The sequence below is a fragment of the Triturus cristatus genome, chromosome 11 (genome assembly GCF_964204655.1).
Source record: "Triturus cristatus chromosome 11, aTriCri1.1, whole genome shotgun sequence".
Taxonomy (NCBI): domain Eukaryota; kingdom Metazoa; phylum Chordata; class Amphibia; order Caudata; family Salamandridae; genus Triturus; species Triturus cristatus.
In genome coordinates, this window is record NC_140594.1 from 62,025,115 (window position 1) to 62,046,539 (window position 21,425).

The window sequence follows — 21,425 nt, forward strand, 5'->3', positions numbered from 1 at the left end:
TGCATATTACAGGCAGCACATCACTATATGTAATGTAAAATATTGCAGTATGGCATGACGAAAGACCACAACATATGACAAGTTAACACCACAAAACATAGCATAGCATGAGATAAAATTGCATTAGGTTTTACACAAGATGGTTCATTCAGTCATAGGTTCGAATCCTGAAAAGGCGGGTTCCGTTTCCCAATCTTCTAATTTAATTAATGACCTTTAAATTATAATATATTTTGTGTTTGTGGCGCTTGGACGCGGCAGGAGTGTGACGCTGCGCTATAAAACACGCTTGAAGGATGAACGGGGAAGAGCGCGTGCGCTCCTCTCTGGTCCTGTGAATGGGAGGCGAGCGCCCGCCATCTCCCGGCTCCACCTTAACTCCCCGGCCCCGGCGGAGGGGGCCGGCCCAGGCTGGGTGGGATTTCCTGCCGGAGGTCAGCTGCTCCCTCCGCTCCTGTCCCTCTCCCCGCTGTCCCTCCGCCGCCCGCCTCCCTCCCTCTCGACTCTTGTTATCACTAGCGCCTTGTACCGGGGGCAGGCGCCTGCTGCCCGTGCGCTGCGGCTGCTGCTGGCCCCCGGGGGCCCCGGACTGTCACCCCCGGGCCCCCCCACCGTGATGTGTGCCGTACAGGATGCCCAGCAGCGCTGCAAAGAGATTTAAACCAACCAAGTACATCCCGGTGTCCACGGCGGCCGCCCTGCTGCTGGGGACCAGCAGTCTCTTCTTCGTCTTCACGTGAGTGGGGCCTCGCCCGGGTGTGTGTGGTGAGCCACGGATGGAGGGGGCGCGTGGACGCCCCCCAGGGCCTATGCCCAGAGAATGAACGAGAATTGTCTGCTACATATATAAGCGTGTATGAATATGGAACCATAACATTGTGCTGCTAGGGACTGAGACACCCCCCTCCACCAAGCCCCCGGGGGGCTGTGCCTAGAGGCTGAACTGGACCCACTATGACTTAGCCGCTACATTCTGTGATGTGTGTGGGAACAATAACACCGTGCTGCAAGGGGTGGAACCTCAGAGCCCCAGGGAGTGTGCCCAAAGTGCAGAATGGATGACACGGCTGGGCCCTCCTGTCTGATGCCATGCATGAGTCTGTGTACCCAAAGAGGGGGCAGGGTATATGACAGGATGGGCCACTGAGCCCTCCGTCTCTGATGCCATCCATGAGTCTGTGAACCCGAGTCTGTGTACCCAAAGAGCAGACATGGTAGGTGACTGTGTCCTCACTGAGCCCTACCTGCTTCTGATGCCACCCATGAGTCTGTGTACCCAGAGTGCAGGCATGGTATGCGACTGGGCGAGCATCTCTGAGCCCTACCTGCCTCTGATGCCATGCATGAGTCTGTGTACCCAAAGAGCAGGCAGGATATGTGACTTTTTATGATCCACTGAGCCCTCCCTGTCTCTGATGCCACCCATGAGTCTGTGTGTCTCTGTACCCAAAGAGAGGGCAGGGTATGTGACAGGATGGAACACTGAGCCCTCCCTGTGTCTGATGCCCCCCATGAGTGTGTACCCAAAGAGAGGGCAGGGTATGTGACTGTGTCCTTACTGAGCCCCACCTGCCTCTGATGCCACCCATGAATCTGTGTACCCAGAGTCCAGAGTGCAGGCAGGATGTGCGACTGGGTGTGCCCCTCTGAGCCCTCCCTGCCTCTGATGCCACCCATGAGTCTGTGTACCCAAAGAGCAGGCACGGTATGTGACTGTGTGCCCTCGCTGAGCCCTCCCCGTCTCTGATGCCACCTATGAGTCTGTGTACCGGTGTCTGTACCCAAAGAGCATGCACGGTATGTGACTGTTACCTCACTGAGCCCTCCCCGTCTCTGATGCCACCCATGAGTCTGTACCCAGAGTGCAGGCAGGGTATACGACTAGGTGGGGCCCACTGAGCCCCCCCCCCGTCTCTGATGCCACCTGTGAATCTGTGTACCCAGAGTGCAGGCAGAGTGTATGACTGGATGGCCCGTTGAGCCCTCCCTGTGTCTGATGCCAACTATGAGTCTGTACCCAGAGCACAGGCGGGGTGTATGACTGGATGGCCCACTGAGCCCTCCCTGTCTCTGATGCCACCTATGAATCTGTGTACCCAGAGTGCAAGCAGGGTATATGACTGGATGCCCCTCTGTGCCCTCTCTGTCTGATGCAAACCATGAGTCTGTGTACCTGTGTCTCTGTACCCAAAGAGTAGGCCGTGCTCAGTGAGGGACTGTGTGCCCTCACTGAGCCCGCACTGCCTCTGATGCCATGCATGAGTCTGTGTACCCAAGTAGCAGGCAGGGTATGTGACTGTGCCCTCACTGAGCCCTCCCTGCCTCTGATGCCATGCATGAGTCTGTGTACCCAAGTAGCAGGCAGGGTATGTGACTGTGCCCTCACTGAGCCCTCCCTGCCTCTGATGCCATGCATGAGTCTGTGTACCCAAGGAGCAGGCAGGGTATGTGACTGTGTGACCTCACTGAGCCCTCTCTGTCGCCATGTTTGAGTGTGTGCACCTATGTCTGTATATGGAACAATTACACCGAGCTGCAGAGGATAAACCCTGGGAAGGCCCCGGACCTGTACACAAAGACACTCAGGGTATGAGGCAGGATAGCCCGGCTGGGTCCTCTCTCTGATGCCACATGTATGAGGGTGTCTGTAGCCATGACGTAGCTGGGTGCAAACAAAATGCGCACTAGCACGGCTGACGCATAACTCCAAGCTACAGGCCACAGCTATCTCATGCCTGGGATTTTTTTTTATCAAATAATGTTCTGGTGTGCCCATGCAGGTTATAACTATGCACCGGAAGTGGAAACAAGGTGTCCTGTGGTATCCCCACCGAAGGCCTGTGTTTAAAGGGCAGAAATGTATGTGAAGGGTTGGAGCGTCTCAGCTGTGTCTGCCGTGCATCTGATTGTATGTGGAACAATATGAATAACTAACCTGTCAGAGGCAGAGCTGGAGACCAGTTAGGGTCGAGTGTAAAGAGCCGTGTATGTGCCGGTCAGACCCTCTGAGCGATATCTGCTAATGCTATGCATCTGTATATGGAGCAATGCTGCATACCTGTCAGAAGTAAGGCTAGAGACTAGTTAGGGTCGAGTGTAAAGAGCAGACCATAAATATGTGACCAGTTGCACCTGCTGCGCCTTTTCTGCGCGTCTGTGTATGGAGCAATGCCACTTATCTGTTAGAGATAAGGCTGGAGACCAGTTAGGGTCGACTGTAAGGAGCAGCCCATGTATGTGCCGGTCAGACCCTCTGAGCTTTATCTGCTAATGCTATGCATCTGTATATGGAGCAATACTGCATACCTGTCAGAAGTAAGGCTAGAGACTAGTTAGGGTCGAGTATAAAGAGCAGACCATATACATGTGACCGGTTGGACCTGCTGCGCTTTTTCTGCTAATGCTATGTGTCTGTGTTCAATACTGCCTGTCAGAGGCAAAGCCGGAGACCAGTTAGGGTCGAGGGGGAAAAAAGCAAACAATATATGTGACCGGTTGGACCCGCTGAGCTTTATCTGCTAATGCTATGCGACTGTATGTGGAACAATACCGCCTACCTAATTTATTTCAGTTCAGGAAATTGCTAAAAACCAGGTTTTTTTTCAGTCTCTTATTGAGAGGTCTCTGTTTCGTTGGCTTTTCTTAGGAAGCTAGCGCCAAGTCAACCCCAAGCATTTGCGTGCTCCACAAGCTTTTACTTACTTTCTTACCTGTCAGAGGTAAAGTCGGAGACCAGTTAGGACAGTGTGTGAAGAGCAGACAACATAAGTGACCAGTTGGACCCTCTGAGCTTTATGTGCTAATGCTATGCATCGGTATATGGAGCAATACTGCATACCTGTCAGAGGAAAAGCCGGAGACCAGTTAGGTCACCTTTGATATATCCTGCATGAACCTGAACACACCAAGAGTAGGCTAAACGTGCAGACTCTCTGCTAAAGTATGTGCAAGTTTTTAGTAAAGGAAAAATGTTGTTGCCCCCCTCCCTCCTGCACTAAATTTGAATTACCTGCGCTGGGTGTCACTTACTGGCCGCCAATCAAACGGCACCAAAGTTATAAGCAAAGGAAAATGTTATTGGACCTGCCCTGCCTTGTTGGTAAGGCACACAACTATACATAAATAGAAAACGGATCCTTCCAAGCTTCTGACAGATTGTGTGCCCAACTGCCACGCCCCCTTCTCATTTCACCCGGTGGCTCGTTGACGGGTGTGCCCGGTCCATAATAAATTTCAGCTGTTTTAAGATGTACGAAGGTGTCAAGCCTTGACGCCGCCAGCACCTCCTTCAAATGCTGCACCTCAAGCTACCGACTGGATTTACACCAAACCACGAAAAACACACTTTGAGTGAAGTGACTTTCATGCCAAGTTTGGCATGAATGTATTGTGCAGTTTTTGCTGTAGCTGCAAGATAAATTCGCTATTGGCGCTCATCCAGGAATCCACTTTTTTGGTTTGTTTTACCCCTGCAAGGAAGTACAAGTACATCGGCGTGCTGGGGTCTAGGTGCATATGCTAAAAGAAAGTCACATTCGGTGCAAATCTGTACATAGAGAGTAAAGTTATAGGTAAATAAAAAAATGCCTTTTCACTGAACCATAACTATACAGGAGCAATGGCTAATGTATAATATATATTTTCACGTGCATAAGATAAATAATTGTGATATATTATATTATACTGTTCGTATTGGTGTGCGCGTGTGTACCAGTTTCTTTTTTGATACTTAAATGTCCCCTCCCGTCTGTTCCACTCTGCAACAGACTTCTCACATTGTGTTTGTGTGTGTTCACCCACTTTGGGGTTTTAGATAAGTATTGTGAATGGCTGTCGAACAAAGACCCCCCTGGCCGGGGTGGTGGGCTCTAAATTGTTCTTAGCTGTCAATCACTCCTTTAGGACTCTTTGTCACGTGTCTGTGATGGAACTGCCGCCGGGTTAAAGTTTGCTGGCTTTCGGAATGTGGGTCCTGTTTGCCTTTCGCAAGAGTAAAGTGAAATGTCATTCCGTCCTCCCATTTCCCAAACATTTAGCACTCGATGCGTTCCAAATCGCCTATTCCTCGGAGCAGGAAGTCGCTTAATTTGAGAACCGAAAACAATAGATGTCATCCGCAGCTCTCATTGGTGAAATCAATGTACTGCTTTTGCAAGACTTGTCAAATTTCCTGGAAAAGGCTTGCGCAGTTCGTCCTCAAGAAGTTTACTTTTAGGTTGGGGAGGGGGTTGCTGAACTGTGAAGAGGGAGAAATCCCCCCCCCACTTTTTTTTTTTTTTTGCAGGAAGGACCCAAAATGCTCCCACATTCGCTGGTGCCGCAGAGGTGTGGGTTTCACTGCAGGGGAATATATTGTCCATTTTATAAAAACCGGAAATATAACTTGTACATTAACCTTAAACTGGCCAGATTACTCCCTAGACTTCCGGCTTTCTTTGTTTTTAACTCTGCACAGGTATAATAACTGTGGTACTTTGGCAAATGCCTCTCCGCGGAAGTTTTTTTTTTTTCCATTTAATATATTTATACCTGATCGCTCTGTGTATGCATGCATTGTATATGTGTGCCATTGCACGCCCTTTGTATGTATCTATTATATCTGTGTGTGTGTGTGTGTATATATATATATATATCCTTTTTTTTATGGTGCCATTTATATTTTTTGATTTATTTTTATGAATACAAACTCATTTGTGTGCGCACGCTGTTGTTTCATAGTTTATTTGTTTGAAGTGCTGCGTGTAGCCCTGCGTGTCGTTTTTTTCTACCACTTAGAGTTTTCTGTATAGAAACGGATGCCTGATGGCATTGCACGGTATTAGGTGTGGGAAGGGTTGTATTTTAACCTGGAGACAGTGGCATTGGTTTCAGCTTGGAAGGTTCGTTTCCAGGGGTAAATCCTGCTGAATACCAGGTACGGTACTTTGTGGATCGGCGGCACCTAGAGTCCGGCCAGCATTGCTTCTTGCCACACAATTGATGGACGGAAGGCAGAACAAATCAAAAGTATTCACCCCCAGTCAAGAGATCTGGATTAAATCCATCATTCTTTTGCTCACCATGCCACCCCAGTTCAGACCTGGCCATATGCAAATCAGTCTTGACCCTGTGCCTCATGGGAACAGTCCAGCCTGAACTGCCAAGCCAGGTCCTCCCTGGACCGTAAACGAGCATCCTAGGACCGCACTTGGGGCGAGAAAGCAAAAGACACACAATTGATGGAGGACCTGGCTTGGCAGTTCGGGCTGGACTGTTCCCATGAGGCACAGGGTCAAGACTGATTTCCATATGGCCAGGTCTAAACTGGGGTGGCATGGTGAGAAAAAGATTGATGGATTTAACCCAGATCTCTTGACTGGGGGTGAATGTTTTGATTTGTTCTGCATTCCGTCCATCAATTGTGTGTCTTAATCATTGCTTCTTGGTCACCGCATCCCTTGGCGTGAGTAGTGTCCTTGGATTCCGAAGTCTTATGAAGAGTAGGTACTCTGGTTGTACCGTGTGGATGGTCTGATGGTCTTCTAAAGTCTGGGTCTTTGCACACTGACGGATCTGCTCCCCTGGGGCTGGTGTTTGACTGTCTTCTGACTGGTCTGGGAGTTGTGCGATCAGAAGGCACTAGTTGGAAAGCTTGGAGGGCGGTTGGGACTTCTGCATGTCAGCTGAACCATTATTCAAGGTTGTGTAGTGCCTTCTACTTTCGATATCGATGTACCCAGTGGTGGGTGGTCTTACTTCTTCATATTGGAGCATGCGTTTACACCTGGTTCTGTGCTCGCCGTTGTCTGTCCATTATCTGTTTATGCAGAAAGGTATGGACTACGTTGCAGTGGTTTAGCCTAGCATTGCTGTGAACAGCTCCAGTATGACACATCTTTGATACATGCTACATCTTTCCTACGGTGACTAGGCTATGAAGCACTACATCGGGTTCCTCGATAGAACCCTACAGAGCAGGGAATGTTGTCTTGTATTGTAGCATCCATGGAACGCTTCACACCCACTACTAGGCTACGAAGCACTGCATCGGGTTCATCGATAGAACCCTACAGAGCAGGGAACGATGTCTTGTATTGTAGCATCCATGGAACACTTCATGCCCACGACTAACGTATGAAGCACTGCATTGGGTTCCTCGATAGAACTCTGCAGAGTAGGGAACGATATATTGTAGCATCCATGGAACACTTCATACCCACCACAAGGCTATGAAGCACTGCATTGGGGTCCTCGACAGCACCCTACGGAGCAGGGAAGGGTGTCTTGTATTGTAGCATCCATGGAACACTTCATACCCATGACTACTCTATGAAGCCCGGCATAAGGTTCCTCGACAGAACTCTACAGAGCAGTGAATGATGTCTTGTAGCATCTATGGAACACTTTATACCCACAACAAGGCTATGAAACACTGCATCCTGTTGATCAATAGAACTAAAATAATAATAATAATAAAATAATAATAATAATAGAACTATACAGAGCAGGGAACGATGTATTGTATTATAACATTCGTGGAACACTGCATACCCATGACTAGGCTATGAAGCACTGCATTGGATTTTTCGATAGAACCCTACAGAGCAGGGAAGGATGCATTGTATTGTAGCATTCATGGAATGCTTTATACCCGCCACTAGGCTTTGAAGCACTGCATCCAGTTCCTCGATAGAACCCTACAGAGCAGGGAATTATGTCTTGTATTGTAGCATCCATGGACTGCTTCGTGCCCACAACTAGGCTATAAAGCACTGCATCAGGTTCATCAATAGAACCCTACAGAGCAGGGAACAATGTATTGTACCATCCATGGAACACTTCATACCCACGACAAGGCTATGAGGCACTGCATCGGGTTCCTCGATCCAACCCTACAGAGCAGGGAACGATGTATTGTATTGTAGCAACCATGGAACGCTTTGGACCCACCATAAGGCTATGAAGCACTGCATTGGATTCCTCGACAGAACTCTACAGAGCAGCGAACAATGTCTTGTAGCATCCATGGAACACGTCATACCCACGACAAGGCTATGAAGCACTACATCTTGTTCATCGATGGAACGCTACAAAGCAGGGAACGATGTATTGTATTGTAGCATCCATGGAACACTGCATACCCACGACTAGGCTACGAAACACTGCATTGGGTTTTTCGATAGAACCCTGCAGAGCAGGGAACGATGTATTGTATTGTAGCATTAGTGGAACGCTTTATACTCCCCTCTAGGATATGAAGGACTGCATCGGGTTCCACGATAGAACCCTGCAGAGCAGGGAACGATTTATTGTAGCATCCATGGAACGCTTCATACCCACCACAAGGCTATGAAGCACTGCATCAGGTTCATCGATAGAACCCTTCAGAGCAGGGAACGATGTCTTGTATTGTAGCATCCATGGAACGCTTCATGCTCACGATTAGGGTATGAAGCACTGCATTGGGTTCCTCGCTAGAGCTCTGCAGAGCAGGGAACGATGTATTGTAGCATCCTTGGAACCTTCATACCCACCACAAGGCTATGAAGCACTGCATTGGGTTCATTGATGGAACCCTACAGAGCAGGGATCGATATATTGTAGCTCCCATGGAACGCTTCATGCCCACCACAAGGGAAGCACTGCATTGGGTTCATTGATGGAACCCTACAGAGCAGGGATCGATGTATTGTAGCTCCCATGGAATGCTTCATGCCCACCACAAGGCTAAGAAGCGCTGCATCGGGTTCCTCGCTAGAACTCTGCAGAGCAGGGAACAATGTATTGTAGCATCCTTGGAACCTTCATACCCACCACAAGGCTATGAAGCACTGCATCGGGTTCATCATTGGAACCCTACAGAGCAGGGATCGATATATTGTAGCTCCCATGGAACGCTTCATGCCCACCACAAGGCTATGAAGCACTGCATCGGGTTCATCATTGGAACCCTACAGAGCAGGGATCGATATATTGTAGCTCCCATGGAACGCTTCATGCCCACCACAAGGCTATGAAGCACTGCATCGGGTTCATCATTGGAACCCTACAGAGCAGGGATCGATGTATTGTAGCTCCCATGGAATGCTTCATACCCACCACAAGGCTATGAAGCACTGCATCGGGTTCATCATTGGAACCCTACAGAGCAGGGATCGATATATTGTAGCTTCCATGGAACGCTTCATGCCCACCACAAGGCTATGAAGCACTGCATCGGGTGCATCGATGGAACCCTACAGAGCAGGGATCGATATATTGTAGCTCCCATGGAACGCTTCATGCCCACCACAAGGGAAGCACTGCATTGGGTTCATTGATGGAACCCTACAGAGCAGGGATCGATATATTGTAGCTCCCATGGAACGCTTCATGCCCACCACAAGGGAAGCACTGCATTGGGTTCATTGATGGAACCCTACAGAGCAGGGATCGATGTATTGTAGCTCCCATGGAACGCTTCATGCCCACCACAAGGGAAGCACTGCATTGGGTTCATTGATGGAACCCTACAGAGCAGGGATCGATGTATTGTAGCTCCCATGGAACGCTTCATGCCCATCACAAGGCTATGAAGCACTGCATTGGGTTCATTGATGGAACCCTACAGAGCAGGGATCGATGTATTGTAGCTCCCATGGAATGCTTCATACCCACCACAAGGCTATGAAGCACTACATCGGGTTCATCGATGGAACCCTACAGAGCAGGGATCGATGTATTGTAGCTCCCATGGAACGCTTCATACCCACTACAATGCTATGAGGCACTGCATCGGGTTCATCGATAGAACCTTACAGAGCAGGGAACGATGTCTTGTATTGTAGCATCCATGGAATGTTTCATACCCACGACCAGGCTATGAAGCACTGCATCGGGGTCCTCGGTGCCCTTTCGGAGTGTGGTTGATGGGATCTGGGTTGTAGTGTAGCTTATATTGGAGGTGCTTCATGTGGTGCCTCTGGTGCATAGACATGTTTCATACATGGAGTGCAGTGCACAAAGCTGAACCTTGGCACGAAGTCTCATGCAGAATGTGTCAATCACACTTATGGCACTTAGAGGCTACTTCAAAGCGCTGAAATGTAGTTTGTTTATATTAACACTCTTACTGTATATACTTTTTTATTTTAAGAAATGTGTATACTTTAGAGAGACCGAACTCTACAGAGCAGTGAACGATATCTTGTAGCATCCATGGAACACGTCATACCCACGACAAGGCTATGAAGCACGGCATCTTGTTCATCGATAGAATTCTACAGAGCAGGGAACGATGTATTGTATTGTATTGTAACAGTCATGAAACACTGCATACCTACGACTAGGCTACGAAACACTGCATTGGGTTTTTCGATAGTACCCTACAGAGCAGGGAACGATGTATTGTATTGTAGCATTAGTGGAACACTTTATACTCCCCTCTAGGGTATAAAGGACTGCATCGGGTTCCTCGATAGAACCCTGCAGAGCAGGGAACGATTTATTGTAGCTCCCATGGAATGCTTCATACCCACCACAACGCTATGAAGCACTGCATCAGGTTCATCGATAAAACCCTTCAGAGCAGGGAACAATGTCTTGTATTGTAGCATCCACGGAACGCTTCATGCTCACGACGAGGGTATGAAGCACTGGATTGGGTTCCTCGCTAGAACCCTACAGAGCAGGGAACGATGTATTGTAGCTCCCATAGAACACTTCATACCCACCACAAGGCTTTGAAGCACTGCATCGGGTTAATTGATGGAACCCTACAGAGCAGGGATCAATGTCTTGTAGCTCCCATGGAATGCTTCATGCCCACCACAAGGCTATGAAGCACTGCATTAGGTTCATTGATGGAACCCTACAGAGCAGGGATCAATGTATTGTAGCTCCCATGGAACGCTTCATGCCCACCACAAGGCTATGAAGCACTGCATCGGGTTCCTCGATGGAACCCTACAGAGCAGGGATCAATGTATTGTATCTCCCATGGAATGCTTCATGCCCACTACAAGGCTATGAGGCACTGCATCGGGTTCATCGATAGAACCTTACAGAGCAGGGATCGATGTCTTGTATTGTAGCATCCATGGAACGCTTCATACCCACGACCAGGCTATGAAGCACTGCATCGGGGTCCTCGGTGCCCTTTCGGAGTGTGGTTGATAGGATCTGGGTTGTAGTGTAGCTTATATTGGAGGTGCTTCATGTGGTGCCTCTGGTGCATAGACAGGTTTCATACATGGAGTGCAGTGCACAAAGCTGAACTTTGGCACGAAGTCTCATGCAGAATGTGTCAATCACACTTCTGGCACTTAGAGGCTACTTCAAAGCGCTGAAATGTAGTTTGTTTATATTAACACTCTTACTGTATATACTTTTTTATTTTAAGAAATGTGTATACTTTAGAGAGACCGCACCATAAAAGTGGACCGGCAATTTTGATCTGAGGGTGATGGACTCTCCTCTTAGTTCTGCTTATACCATGCCACCAACAAAGGACAAGTTGAGGTCATTTGCCTGCATGTAAAGATATATTCAAACCAATAATCTAATTCATCTCTATTACATACCTATTATTATGGTAAATTGGAGTGTTAGATTCTCCAAAGGAACTTTAAAAGATTAACTCCAACAATGTAGCAAGCAATCCATGGCAATTTCTTATGTACACACATTGTTCACATTTGGGTTTATGATTTTTTTTTTTTATCTACTAATATCTCCAGTATTGATACCTGGCTTCAAACAATTTTTATAGCAATTTATAGTGGTACATAGTTATACATACTGTAGCGCATTATGACGTATGAAATTGTTAAAAAAACAACTCTTGGTATCTTTGATATGGAAACCTTCATTGCCTTAGGTGAAGGAGTACTCATGCTGTGTAATAATTATTTTTTAACCAGTTGCGTTCTAGCCAAAATTAATCCCAACCTTCTGGTATTGGATCAATGGAGATCATATTGAATGTTTGAAGTGCTCTTTAAGGAAAATAAATAATTATTATTTTCTAATTTTGATTAGGGATGCTATAATAAGTAACTTCATTTTCACTTCTTCAGAATTACCATAAAGACAATGTTCAAAACTTACTGAGGTAACTTCTTTTCAATGCACTTCTAAAGCGAGTACAAGACAGAGAAAGTCATAAGATGTATTCAAATCAAAAAGTATTGAGTGATGAAGTCTCAAAGTGCTAAGAAAGACAGGGCTTATCATTTCAGCACAATAATCATCAGGGGGTGTAGGGTCCTAACATTTGAAATGAGAGGTTATCAGTGGTTCTCTGCATCCCTTTATAGTTATTCTAACACTTGAACACCAGCACTGTTGTGGACTATTTTGGGCTGGTGGCAGAAGGCCATCTTGGAGCTTTTCAAATGACTAGAGAGTCACAACAATGGTCGCAAATATCATGGTATCAACACAAGGAAAACAGAATAGTGACCTTAAAATATAATGACCTTACAGTAAATTTATCGTACTGTTCCGCATGAGTGAATATATGCAATATTTTCCACCTCATGGCATACTGTGCGTGCATATATTATACCAATATCCGAACGAATAAGGAATAATAGAGACCGCTCACAAACAGCAAATGTTTTGGTTAAATATCTATCCATTTTGTGTCTGTGTATGTATATTGTGTCCTCAAAGCTGTTACCATTTTATTATGAGCAGTTCTGAAACCTTCAGTTTGATACACTTATGGTAAAGGAATATATTTCAAAATTGCAGAACCTGTTTGTAGAAATTTGTGATGTATAAAAATGTTTTTTGTGTGTGAGGCAGGAATTTAGGTCTAGTCTCCAGGTTCTGTCTTTAAGCAGTTTGTGTGTTGAGCCATAAGGAATTTTACATCATTGCTTTTATCTGTCAAGTCTGCTAACCTTTTAATTTGAGCACATTGGAAACAACATCAGTGTAAGAGGATTAAAATAAAAAGAAGGGTATATCCAAGCTAGTCAACCTATGCCAAAAGAGAAAAGAAATGGAGTCCCTAAGTTTTGCTTGCAAGTAATTTTAATATTGTCTTTAGATAATTCCATACTGTGGGTCAATTTCTCTACATGGCTGCCCTGGTTGCCCTTAGACCTTTCTTTGTCTGAGGAGCTATATTTAATCTTGTTCATATGTATTGAACCCATAATGTCATGCAAAACGATTTCATGGCTAATGTTTAATATGCTATGTCATAAGAAGAGCAACTGTTAAGTTATTCATTTTTTTTATCGGTAGACATATATTGGAGTGAATAGTATAACAATTTCCCTACTCAAAATTCTATGGCTTCCCTTGTTGTCAGTATGTTTAAACCCAGATTCGACATAAATCATTTTCAAACCCAAAGCTGCTATACATAGCCAACAAGGAAAGCTATTATTTAATTACTCCTAATTTGAAGGAAATATTATAATTTTACTGCAACAATATAATGCATCCAGATTTTGTCTCCACATTTTATACTACTTGTTTCCTTTTTAAGTTGCACAAAGAAGGAATTGCCATCTTGTAGGGAGTTTGTACCTCACCTCAGCTAATCAATACCTTTACTCTGTGTTTTGTTCATAGTCGTAACTGACATTGAAAAGAGGCGATTTATACCATCCGTAAAAAGGTCGCCATCTCATTATCCAAATAGAAACTATTTTTCACAGTGTCAGATTGTTAAACCCAAAAGCCTTCACTTTCTCATAGTGCCTTCTCCTTATTATGTTATGTAGCTTTGAGCGCACTTGTCACCCACAAGAGTATCCAGGTGTTTGAGCAGGTGTAGGTTGAGCGATAGTAGGTATGGGTCCACATGGTTAGTTGAAGGGCCAGGTATTCAGCTTCTTGTGGAAGTCGGATAGTGTAAAAGAGCACCTGATGTGTTGGGGTAGGTCGTTCTAGGTCTTGGCGGCGATGTAGGAGTAAGCGCGACCTCCAACGCTTGTGTGGAATATGCACACGAGAGAGACGTAGATCGCAGTTGTCTGGTGGGTTGGTGGAAGTATAGGTGGTGGTGGTTGGGAAAAAAACAAAATTGGGGGGAATTTTATCCCTGGTGAAACATGTATAAATAACGGAAATCCGCAAAGCACATGCTGACTTCCAATGTGCATTTGTAGCTCCTTGCAGATATGTAAAGAAATTGTCCTAGACAATTTCCTACAAAGATTGAATAAAGAATAATATATTTCCTGACCTCAATTTCTTCTCTTACAAATATACATTTGTGTCTATCTTTTGTTGACCTGTTTTTGTAATCGCTGGTAGGCATTTGTCTGTATGCTCTTGGTTTTCCTGTGCTTTTATATATGTATTTGAATGTTGTGGGATTTTTTTGCGTGAGTGGTTTTATAGTTGTATGTAAGCTTTTGTTTTTTCGGACTTAAATACATATTCCAACATAAACAAATATATATCTGTTATTATATGTTTCTTTAGGTGTATTTCAATGTTTTTGCATGTGTGCCAGGTATTTCTTAGTATATTTTTGTACATGTTTGATTGTATGTGTCAAAATATGGTCAGATACCTTGTATTTGTCATTGTGTTGCAGAACTGGAAACTGATGTTAAACTTCCTCATGACCTGCCAACAAAACTCACCATGACGCAATTGCTTTGTGAGGGGAAGTTGCACCGGCCAACCAAAACCACCTCTGAGTTGTGTTGGAGGGCACGGACATCAAATTTTCTTTCTTTTTTTCCCCCCTTCCTTCCCAATCCGAGTTTATAGTAAATATACATTAGGTAGCAGCTTTAGGGGTGGCTGTAATCTAAAAAATGTTTTATTTTGAGCATAAAAATGAAAGGGAACCTTTTTGTTATTAATCTTATGAATCATGGAAGAATCCATTAAACATGTATATCCTATATATTTAATGCATGCTTGTAGGTGTTTTGTGTGTGTTTTGTCTTGTACAGATGCTCGTATATTTGTACTTATTTGTGTGTGCTGTGTTTTATCTATATATTTGCATGCATTTGTTTGTATTTAAATCTGCTGTTTGTATGTATTTGCCAGTATGTTTGTATGCATTTGTAGGTATTAATGTTGATGAATTTGTATGTACTTATTCATACGCTTGTATTTTGTGTGCTTGCGGGTTGTGTGCTTGCGTTTTCTGTGCTTGTGAAATTCAGTCTTTGCCTTCTCCACTTTAGGGGAATATGCTGAAAAACCTTAAACTGTCTCAATCCACAACACATTTGTGCTGATACTTATTCAACTAGGGTATCTAAACGTGCCATCTGTGGTCACCAATGGTAGGCCATTAAATAGTTGTATTCAGTTGACTCTCACAGCTATAGGTTTAGAATTGGGTGTGACATCTTGAATGTATCCCGGAGAGGGCAGGAGGATAGCCATTCAGAACAGTGGGAGAAAGAAAAACAAATTGTAGCTTGTTGAGTATTCAGCAACATTCCTGGTGATTGTCACATGCAATCTGCACACTTTACTGTAGTGTCAAAGGAAATTGTGAGTGTGGAAATTTGGTGTCACCCCCCCTCATGTTTGAGGTTGCAAGAAAAGGGGTGTCTTCTAAATGTAACCTGGCAGATGTCCAACCCATGGTTTGTGAGGGTATTTTTTTGGTTAATATGCCCCAAAGATGACAATGTTGCATATTTAGGTTCCACCGGCCACACAACCTTTAGCTGTCTGTCGATGAAAGCCTCTTCTGGAACATACTAGAAATGCACTAGGGGCTTAGAGCCCGCCCACTGCTTACCATTGGCTGCCTTTGTTTTCTCTCTCATTTGCTCACTTCTTATTTGATGGCTTGTGTTCACTTCTTGTGTTTGTTTCCCACCTGGAGCCTAACCTCTTTACCATCCTTGTGAACTGCTGACTCGTGCCCTTCCACTGCTTACATTTAAGAAAGTACTTTATCTTTTTATTTAAGCACTCATTGAGGGTGCATATGTTTTCAAGAGCTCTTCCTCGCGTGCAGCTTCCTCTCCGTCAGATCCCCAATCCCACCTCCCCGAGTGCTCTGTGTCGCAGTGGCATTTAGGAGGGCACACATTGAGCCACCAATGAAAAATAATTACAAATGTAATACTTGTGGGTCCACCTACAGAGATCAATTGCAAAGAGTGTTTTCCCCTGCAAAGTAGCATTTTGTTGTTGTTGCATAAAACGTTAAATTCTGACTGATGGAGATATAAATAAAAAAACGCTGTTTTGTAGTGAAAGTTAGTTGGACAAATTGTTATATGTGGTAAGGTGTAGTGTCTTTATTTTTTTTCCTGTGTCACCTAGTGGCACATTTAACTGATGTGGGGGGAGGGGGACACCAGGACAAATAGAGCTGGGGTATGGGTCCCATCTGCCCCCCATCTAGAGACACCAGCACCATTTTGTTACCTCGTGCTCCCACTTGCTCGTTCCCTCATGTGCTGCCTTCTATTCCAACACTTTCATCGTGTTGCTCCATTCCTCTCACCCACATCCATCACTTCCTTGCCTTTTTTGTTGTTGTTTTGTTTTAAGGAATTATTCTCCCCCCCCCCCTCCCCTCCATTTTTTGCTGACCCAGCTTGCTGTTGTTCCCGCCCGCTCTCTGTTGCTTCCCTCTCACCTGCTCTTTCATTGCACCCTCCTGATCAAATTCCTCAGGCATAAAAAAGAAAAAACATTATTTTATGGAGGGCCCGGCTGCTGAAATTTGTTGCCGGGCCGCTCCATTTAAAAAAATTAAATTAAAAATAACTGTTTTTATGCAGGTAACTTTTTTTGTTTTGAACAATTAACCGATTCAAGTAGTCTCTGCCATCTTGCATTGGTAAATTATAGAAAATGGTGCCCACACCAGTCTGTAAGCGTGCGCACAGTTACAGTTTATTTATTATAATTTGGGACTCCGAAGAGTTCCACATAAAAGAAAAATACAATTAAAAAATCAACATTACACTCCATAAAAAATAAAAAGACAGTGAAGTACTAAATTCATCATATCATATCATATAAAAACAAAGAAAAACGTATATATGGGAACCATTCAATAAACTTTCAAGTGCCAAGAGGATTGATCCTTAATAAATCAGATTACCATCGATGGGTTCTTAGGGGACCTTTACGAAGAATACAATCTAATGCCATCATAAAAACTTTCAAATTAAAACCATGTAATAAAGTGTGGGGATTTGTCAATTCACAATACAGTACAAGATAACCAGCAGCATAACCATGAAGTGAAAAGCGGGAATTTGTCAATTCACAATACGGTACAAGATAACCAGCAGATAATAACAGTGCAAGAATGTTTAAAACTTCATAGAAATATTTTCTGCATACAGTACTCGATAGCTAACAGCAAAAGAAAAAGGTTGGAAAAGTGTTTGCTCAGAAACTTGCATAGTAAATCACTCAATGCTATTCTAATATATATTTAAAAATTGTTTGAAAAAGCTAGAAATTTTAAAACAAACCAGTTCAGATGGAGGCGCCAGCAGGCAGTTACGGGCCTCTTCTGCGGTGGTGATATTATACTTTAAAAAAACAATTCCTTAGGTATCTGTGACGTACTGGTTGTAATGTGGGGCAAACGTATAGGACATGATTTAAATCTTGTAAACAGGAGTTACATAAGTGACCAAAGACTTTCCTGTCTAGCAATGCCCTCCCAAGCTCCTGTTACGATTCTTAGAGGAAGCAAATTCAGTCTAAGCAACAGAATAACTCTACGTACTCCATGTTTAAGATTCCATAAAACCTATGGTTGGGGGTTTTTGTAAATACTACTCCCCACAATACAATCATTATTACTGTTCTCTGCGCACATTTTATTATCTTTCGCAAGAAACACCATAGATTGTTTTCTTAATTCTGATTTTCAAGGCACGTTTACAGAGTACTGCCGCACTAACCATATCTAAGCCGAACATTGTCATGGCATTTAAATGATTCCTAAAAAGAGCACTCTTTTCTTTCATGCTGACAAAGATTTCCTCACATAGTGCTACCCATAATATTCTCGGAGCTTTTTACTAGTGCGTTGCTCCATCTTAAGCACGCAGCCATAGATGGCACATAAGTGGAGAGTAAACCGAATTCAAGCCTAATCGCTGCGATAGGAGCAGCGCAATTCAAATTACATATTTGGCGCCAGATCCGTCCCTCCACTTTCTCAAATAAATAAGTCCCATTCTTGTGCATCTATTGTTTCACAGGCATAGCTCAATGCTGGTGGTATCTTTATTTTATAGACTGATAAAATGTGTGTGAAGTGTCTTTTCCCGCAGTGTGTATACATTTGATTAATTACAAAGGCCTGTAAGATTGCCTTTCCTTTACAATGATCCATATGATTGGTACCGGAACACCTGTTTGTAAAGATTTTTCCTAAATATGGATAAAACTTTACTACTTCCAGTTTCTCATTTCCCAAGAACCAATGCAAGTTTTTTCTGAGTTTACATCCCCGATAACTACAAATCATAACTTTACTCTTTAAGATATATATATTTTTTTAAATAGTATTCTTCTGTATACTTAATCAACTTAGCAAGGCGTCTTTGAAGTACAATTGGAGGTAAATCCATTAATATGGCATCATCTACATATAGCAGGCAGCTCAACTTTAAATTTCCTAATTTAGGGAATCTCCTTTGCTGAGCCCCTCTCTTCTTGGCAAATCATTAATGTAAATAGAAAAAACAAGAGGAGCCAAAAGGCACCCTTGCTTCAACCCATTATTAGTTTCTATTTTTCTCAAAAGACCCTGTGTTCCCCCCAATAAAACCTGCGTCCAAGTAGAGGAGTACAGTGCAATAACCAATCGTAATAAATTCCCTGGTATCCCCATGGTGACCAGTTTTCTCCAACGTCCCCCAATCTACCCGGTCAAATGCCGTAGAGAAATCTATAAAAGCCGCATATAACGGTATTCCCCGGCTCACTGGATATTTTTCGGGTAGCAAGGCGTTGATATTATCCAAGGTACCACTGTTTTTTCGAAATCCTGTTTGTTCTACGGGAATGAGATCGTTTCCGAATGCCCAATCTTGCAGATGGGTAAGAATGCTCTTCGTGAATAATTTGCCAGTCGCATCCAGGAGAGAGATATGTCTAAAACTGGCAGGGGAATTTTTGGGACCCTTTATATGTAATGGAACAATTATACTTCCCTTCCAGGATTGTGGAATGTCGCCATGGGTATAACAGTGGACAAACAGTGAATGTAAAAATTACGCCCACGCTTTGCCATCCTGTTTGATTATGGCTATTGGTACATCATCTGGGCCCATCGCACAAGAATATCTTGCCTCTTTAATATAACCCTCTATTTCAAGGCACGAAGGTGCTCCATATTTGCTCCCCACGGAAGGGGCAGAGCCAACATCTTGATTCCATCCAACTGTGGAATTTAAAGCATACAGCTGGGAAATATACGCAGACCATTCTGCATCTGGAAACAAAATGGGCTTTGACTTCCCTCTCCCATCGCAAAATTTTGCTATCAGCGCCCCATATTTCCTAGTGTCACTGGTTTGAGCAACCTCTCGAAGTTTAACCTTATTTGAGTCTTCGACCCTTCTACGTTCGATGCCATTTTCCTAATCCGTACCGGTTTTAGTCTATTAATTTCCCTTTGACTTGGTATCGTAGACAACCTAAATTCGTCCTCTAATTAAAGCATTAATTTACCGATTACATTTTTTGATTTCCCATGATATAATTACTGGTGGTGCAGAACTGAGAACTTGCTTTTTTTCTTCCAAAAGATCTAATTGCAGCCAGGATTCTCTCAAACCTGTCAATAGGGGTTTCTTGAGTAAAAATAAAGGCAATATTTTCAAAGACTCCATTAAAACTTGGGAGCAAATTATTTGACCAACAAGTGCGCCCATTACTGCAATTATATAAAAGGTTTTCGCCCCTATGATTCCAGAGTTCAGGCTTCTCAATTTCAATATCAACATGAACAGCTAAAATAGTGTTGCGGGGGGAAAACTCTGATTCTCAATGTCACCCATGTTGACTTAAGGAGTCCCTCTTTTTCTTCCTGACGCTCTTGGCTCCGCAGCTTAATCGGCACCGAGTTCGAGCAGGTCGGCTGATTACCGTTGTCTAGCCCTGCATTCTGACCAACATTCAATATAGATTGCTCCAGGGGCCCAGGAACCTTCCCACTTGATGGTGATTTTGTATTATTTAACTTCTCAATTACGGAATGGAACCGCAGTTTTTTCTGTTTCCGTTTAGGGATACGTCGAAACCTGTTCTTCTTCTTTCCCCTCGGACTATGTCGGTTATTACTTTCTCTCGGTGGGGCGACCTTCCCCAAGTGTGCAGTGACTAAAGTATTAGCAGTCTCTTCAGTAAACTGTGATTTAATCGAGGGACCTGTCATGCGTGAATTGTTTGAGATACTTTTTGTAAAAACAGGGTATACCCGTAATGGGGACGTAACCGTGTTTACTTTTAAATTTACATTTTCCTCCTGGACTAGTAGGCTTGGAACTCTCTCTGTGTTGTTTAACTGGGGACTACCTCTGGGCGGTACAACTATAGGACCCTCCTTAATTTCCTGCTCCTCTATCTTCATTCTCCTCATGGACACCCCGTTACATGTCTGACATGAGCGGCAACCTATATCGGGGACCTTTGCTAATTTATTTGTTGCTTGATTAACCGAATTAAGTTCTTGGATCTCCATTAAAATAGGAGAGAAAACTTCTAATCTATGATCAGAATTTACCGTACTTTTTTCTAACAAAGATAAAATTGATGAGAGAATTTTCTCCAATGCATAAAAAATCTCTAAGGTACCCCCCCCTCCCCCGAACATTCTCGACAGAGTTCCAGATGTTATCTGCCCCCTTATACAGAAATGCTGCTGATGTCCCCACATCGTACAATTCTAGTGAATGAACATGAGAAACTAGTGTGGGTGCTACTGTACTGGGTGGGCATATGCGAGTGACCAGTTAATAATACCGGAGACATTCTCGATTCCAGGTCCAAATCCTTGGTACATGTTTTTCTCAAATTCGCCTTCAAGTCTTTGTTTTTTTCCAGTGGTATAGCAATGTCCGGAAGGGTATAGTCCTCCATTTTCGCCAGTACAGGGCTATGATCTATAAACTGTGGCACCTGTGACGCCTCCTCACACAAGTTTGTCAGGGAAGGACCAGAATTACATTTGATGATACTTCTTGAATTGGTTTGGGGTTTATTAAACAAGGATACCAACCCTGCCAATGGTGATAATGATTCCTTCCTATCCAAGTTCTCATTCGGAAAGACTTCTACTTTACCCTCCGCTAGCTCTCTTTCCATCCTACTGTCCTCCACTCCTGCTTGTAAAGCATTTCCACCAAGTGGCCTTGTAAATGTGGACAACTGAATGTTTTTGCCTGTGTTCTGATGGTGAATAATTACAGCGGGATAAGGAGTCACTTTAAACTCTGGGAGATCAGACTGAACCCCCTCCTCTTTCTCCGATTTTACAT

The 21,425-nt window shown here is 44.0% G+C and overlaps 1 protein-coding gene across 1 annotated transcript in view; it reads left to right on the top strand.

Annotated features, from left to right (window-relative positions):
• The first annotated feature begins 412 nt into the window (after positions 1-412).
• The window catches only part of ZDHHC8 (zDHHC palmitoyltransferase 8), a 218,277-nt gene continuing 197,264 nt past the window's right edge, over positions 413-21,425 (top strand). The window contains exon 1 of the mRNA XM_085636173.1: positions 413-736. Coding sequence (XP_085492299.1) covers positions 633-736 — 104 coding nt within the window. The 5' untranslated portion in view covers positions 413-632. The remainder of the gene's footprint in view (positions 737-21,425) is intronic.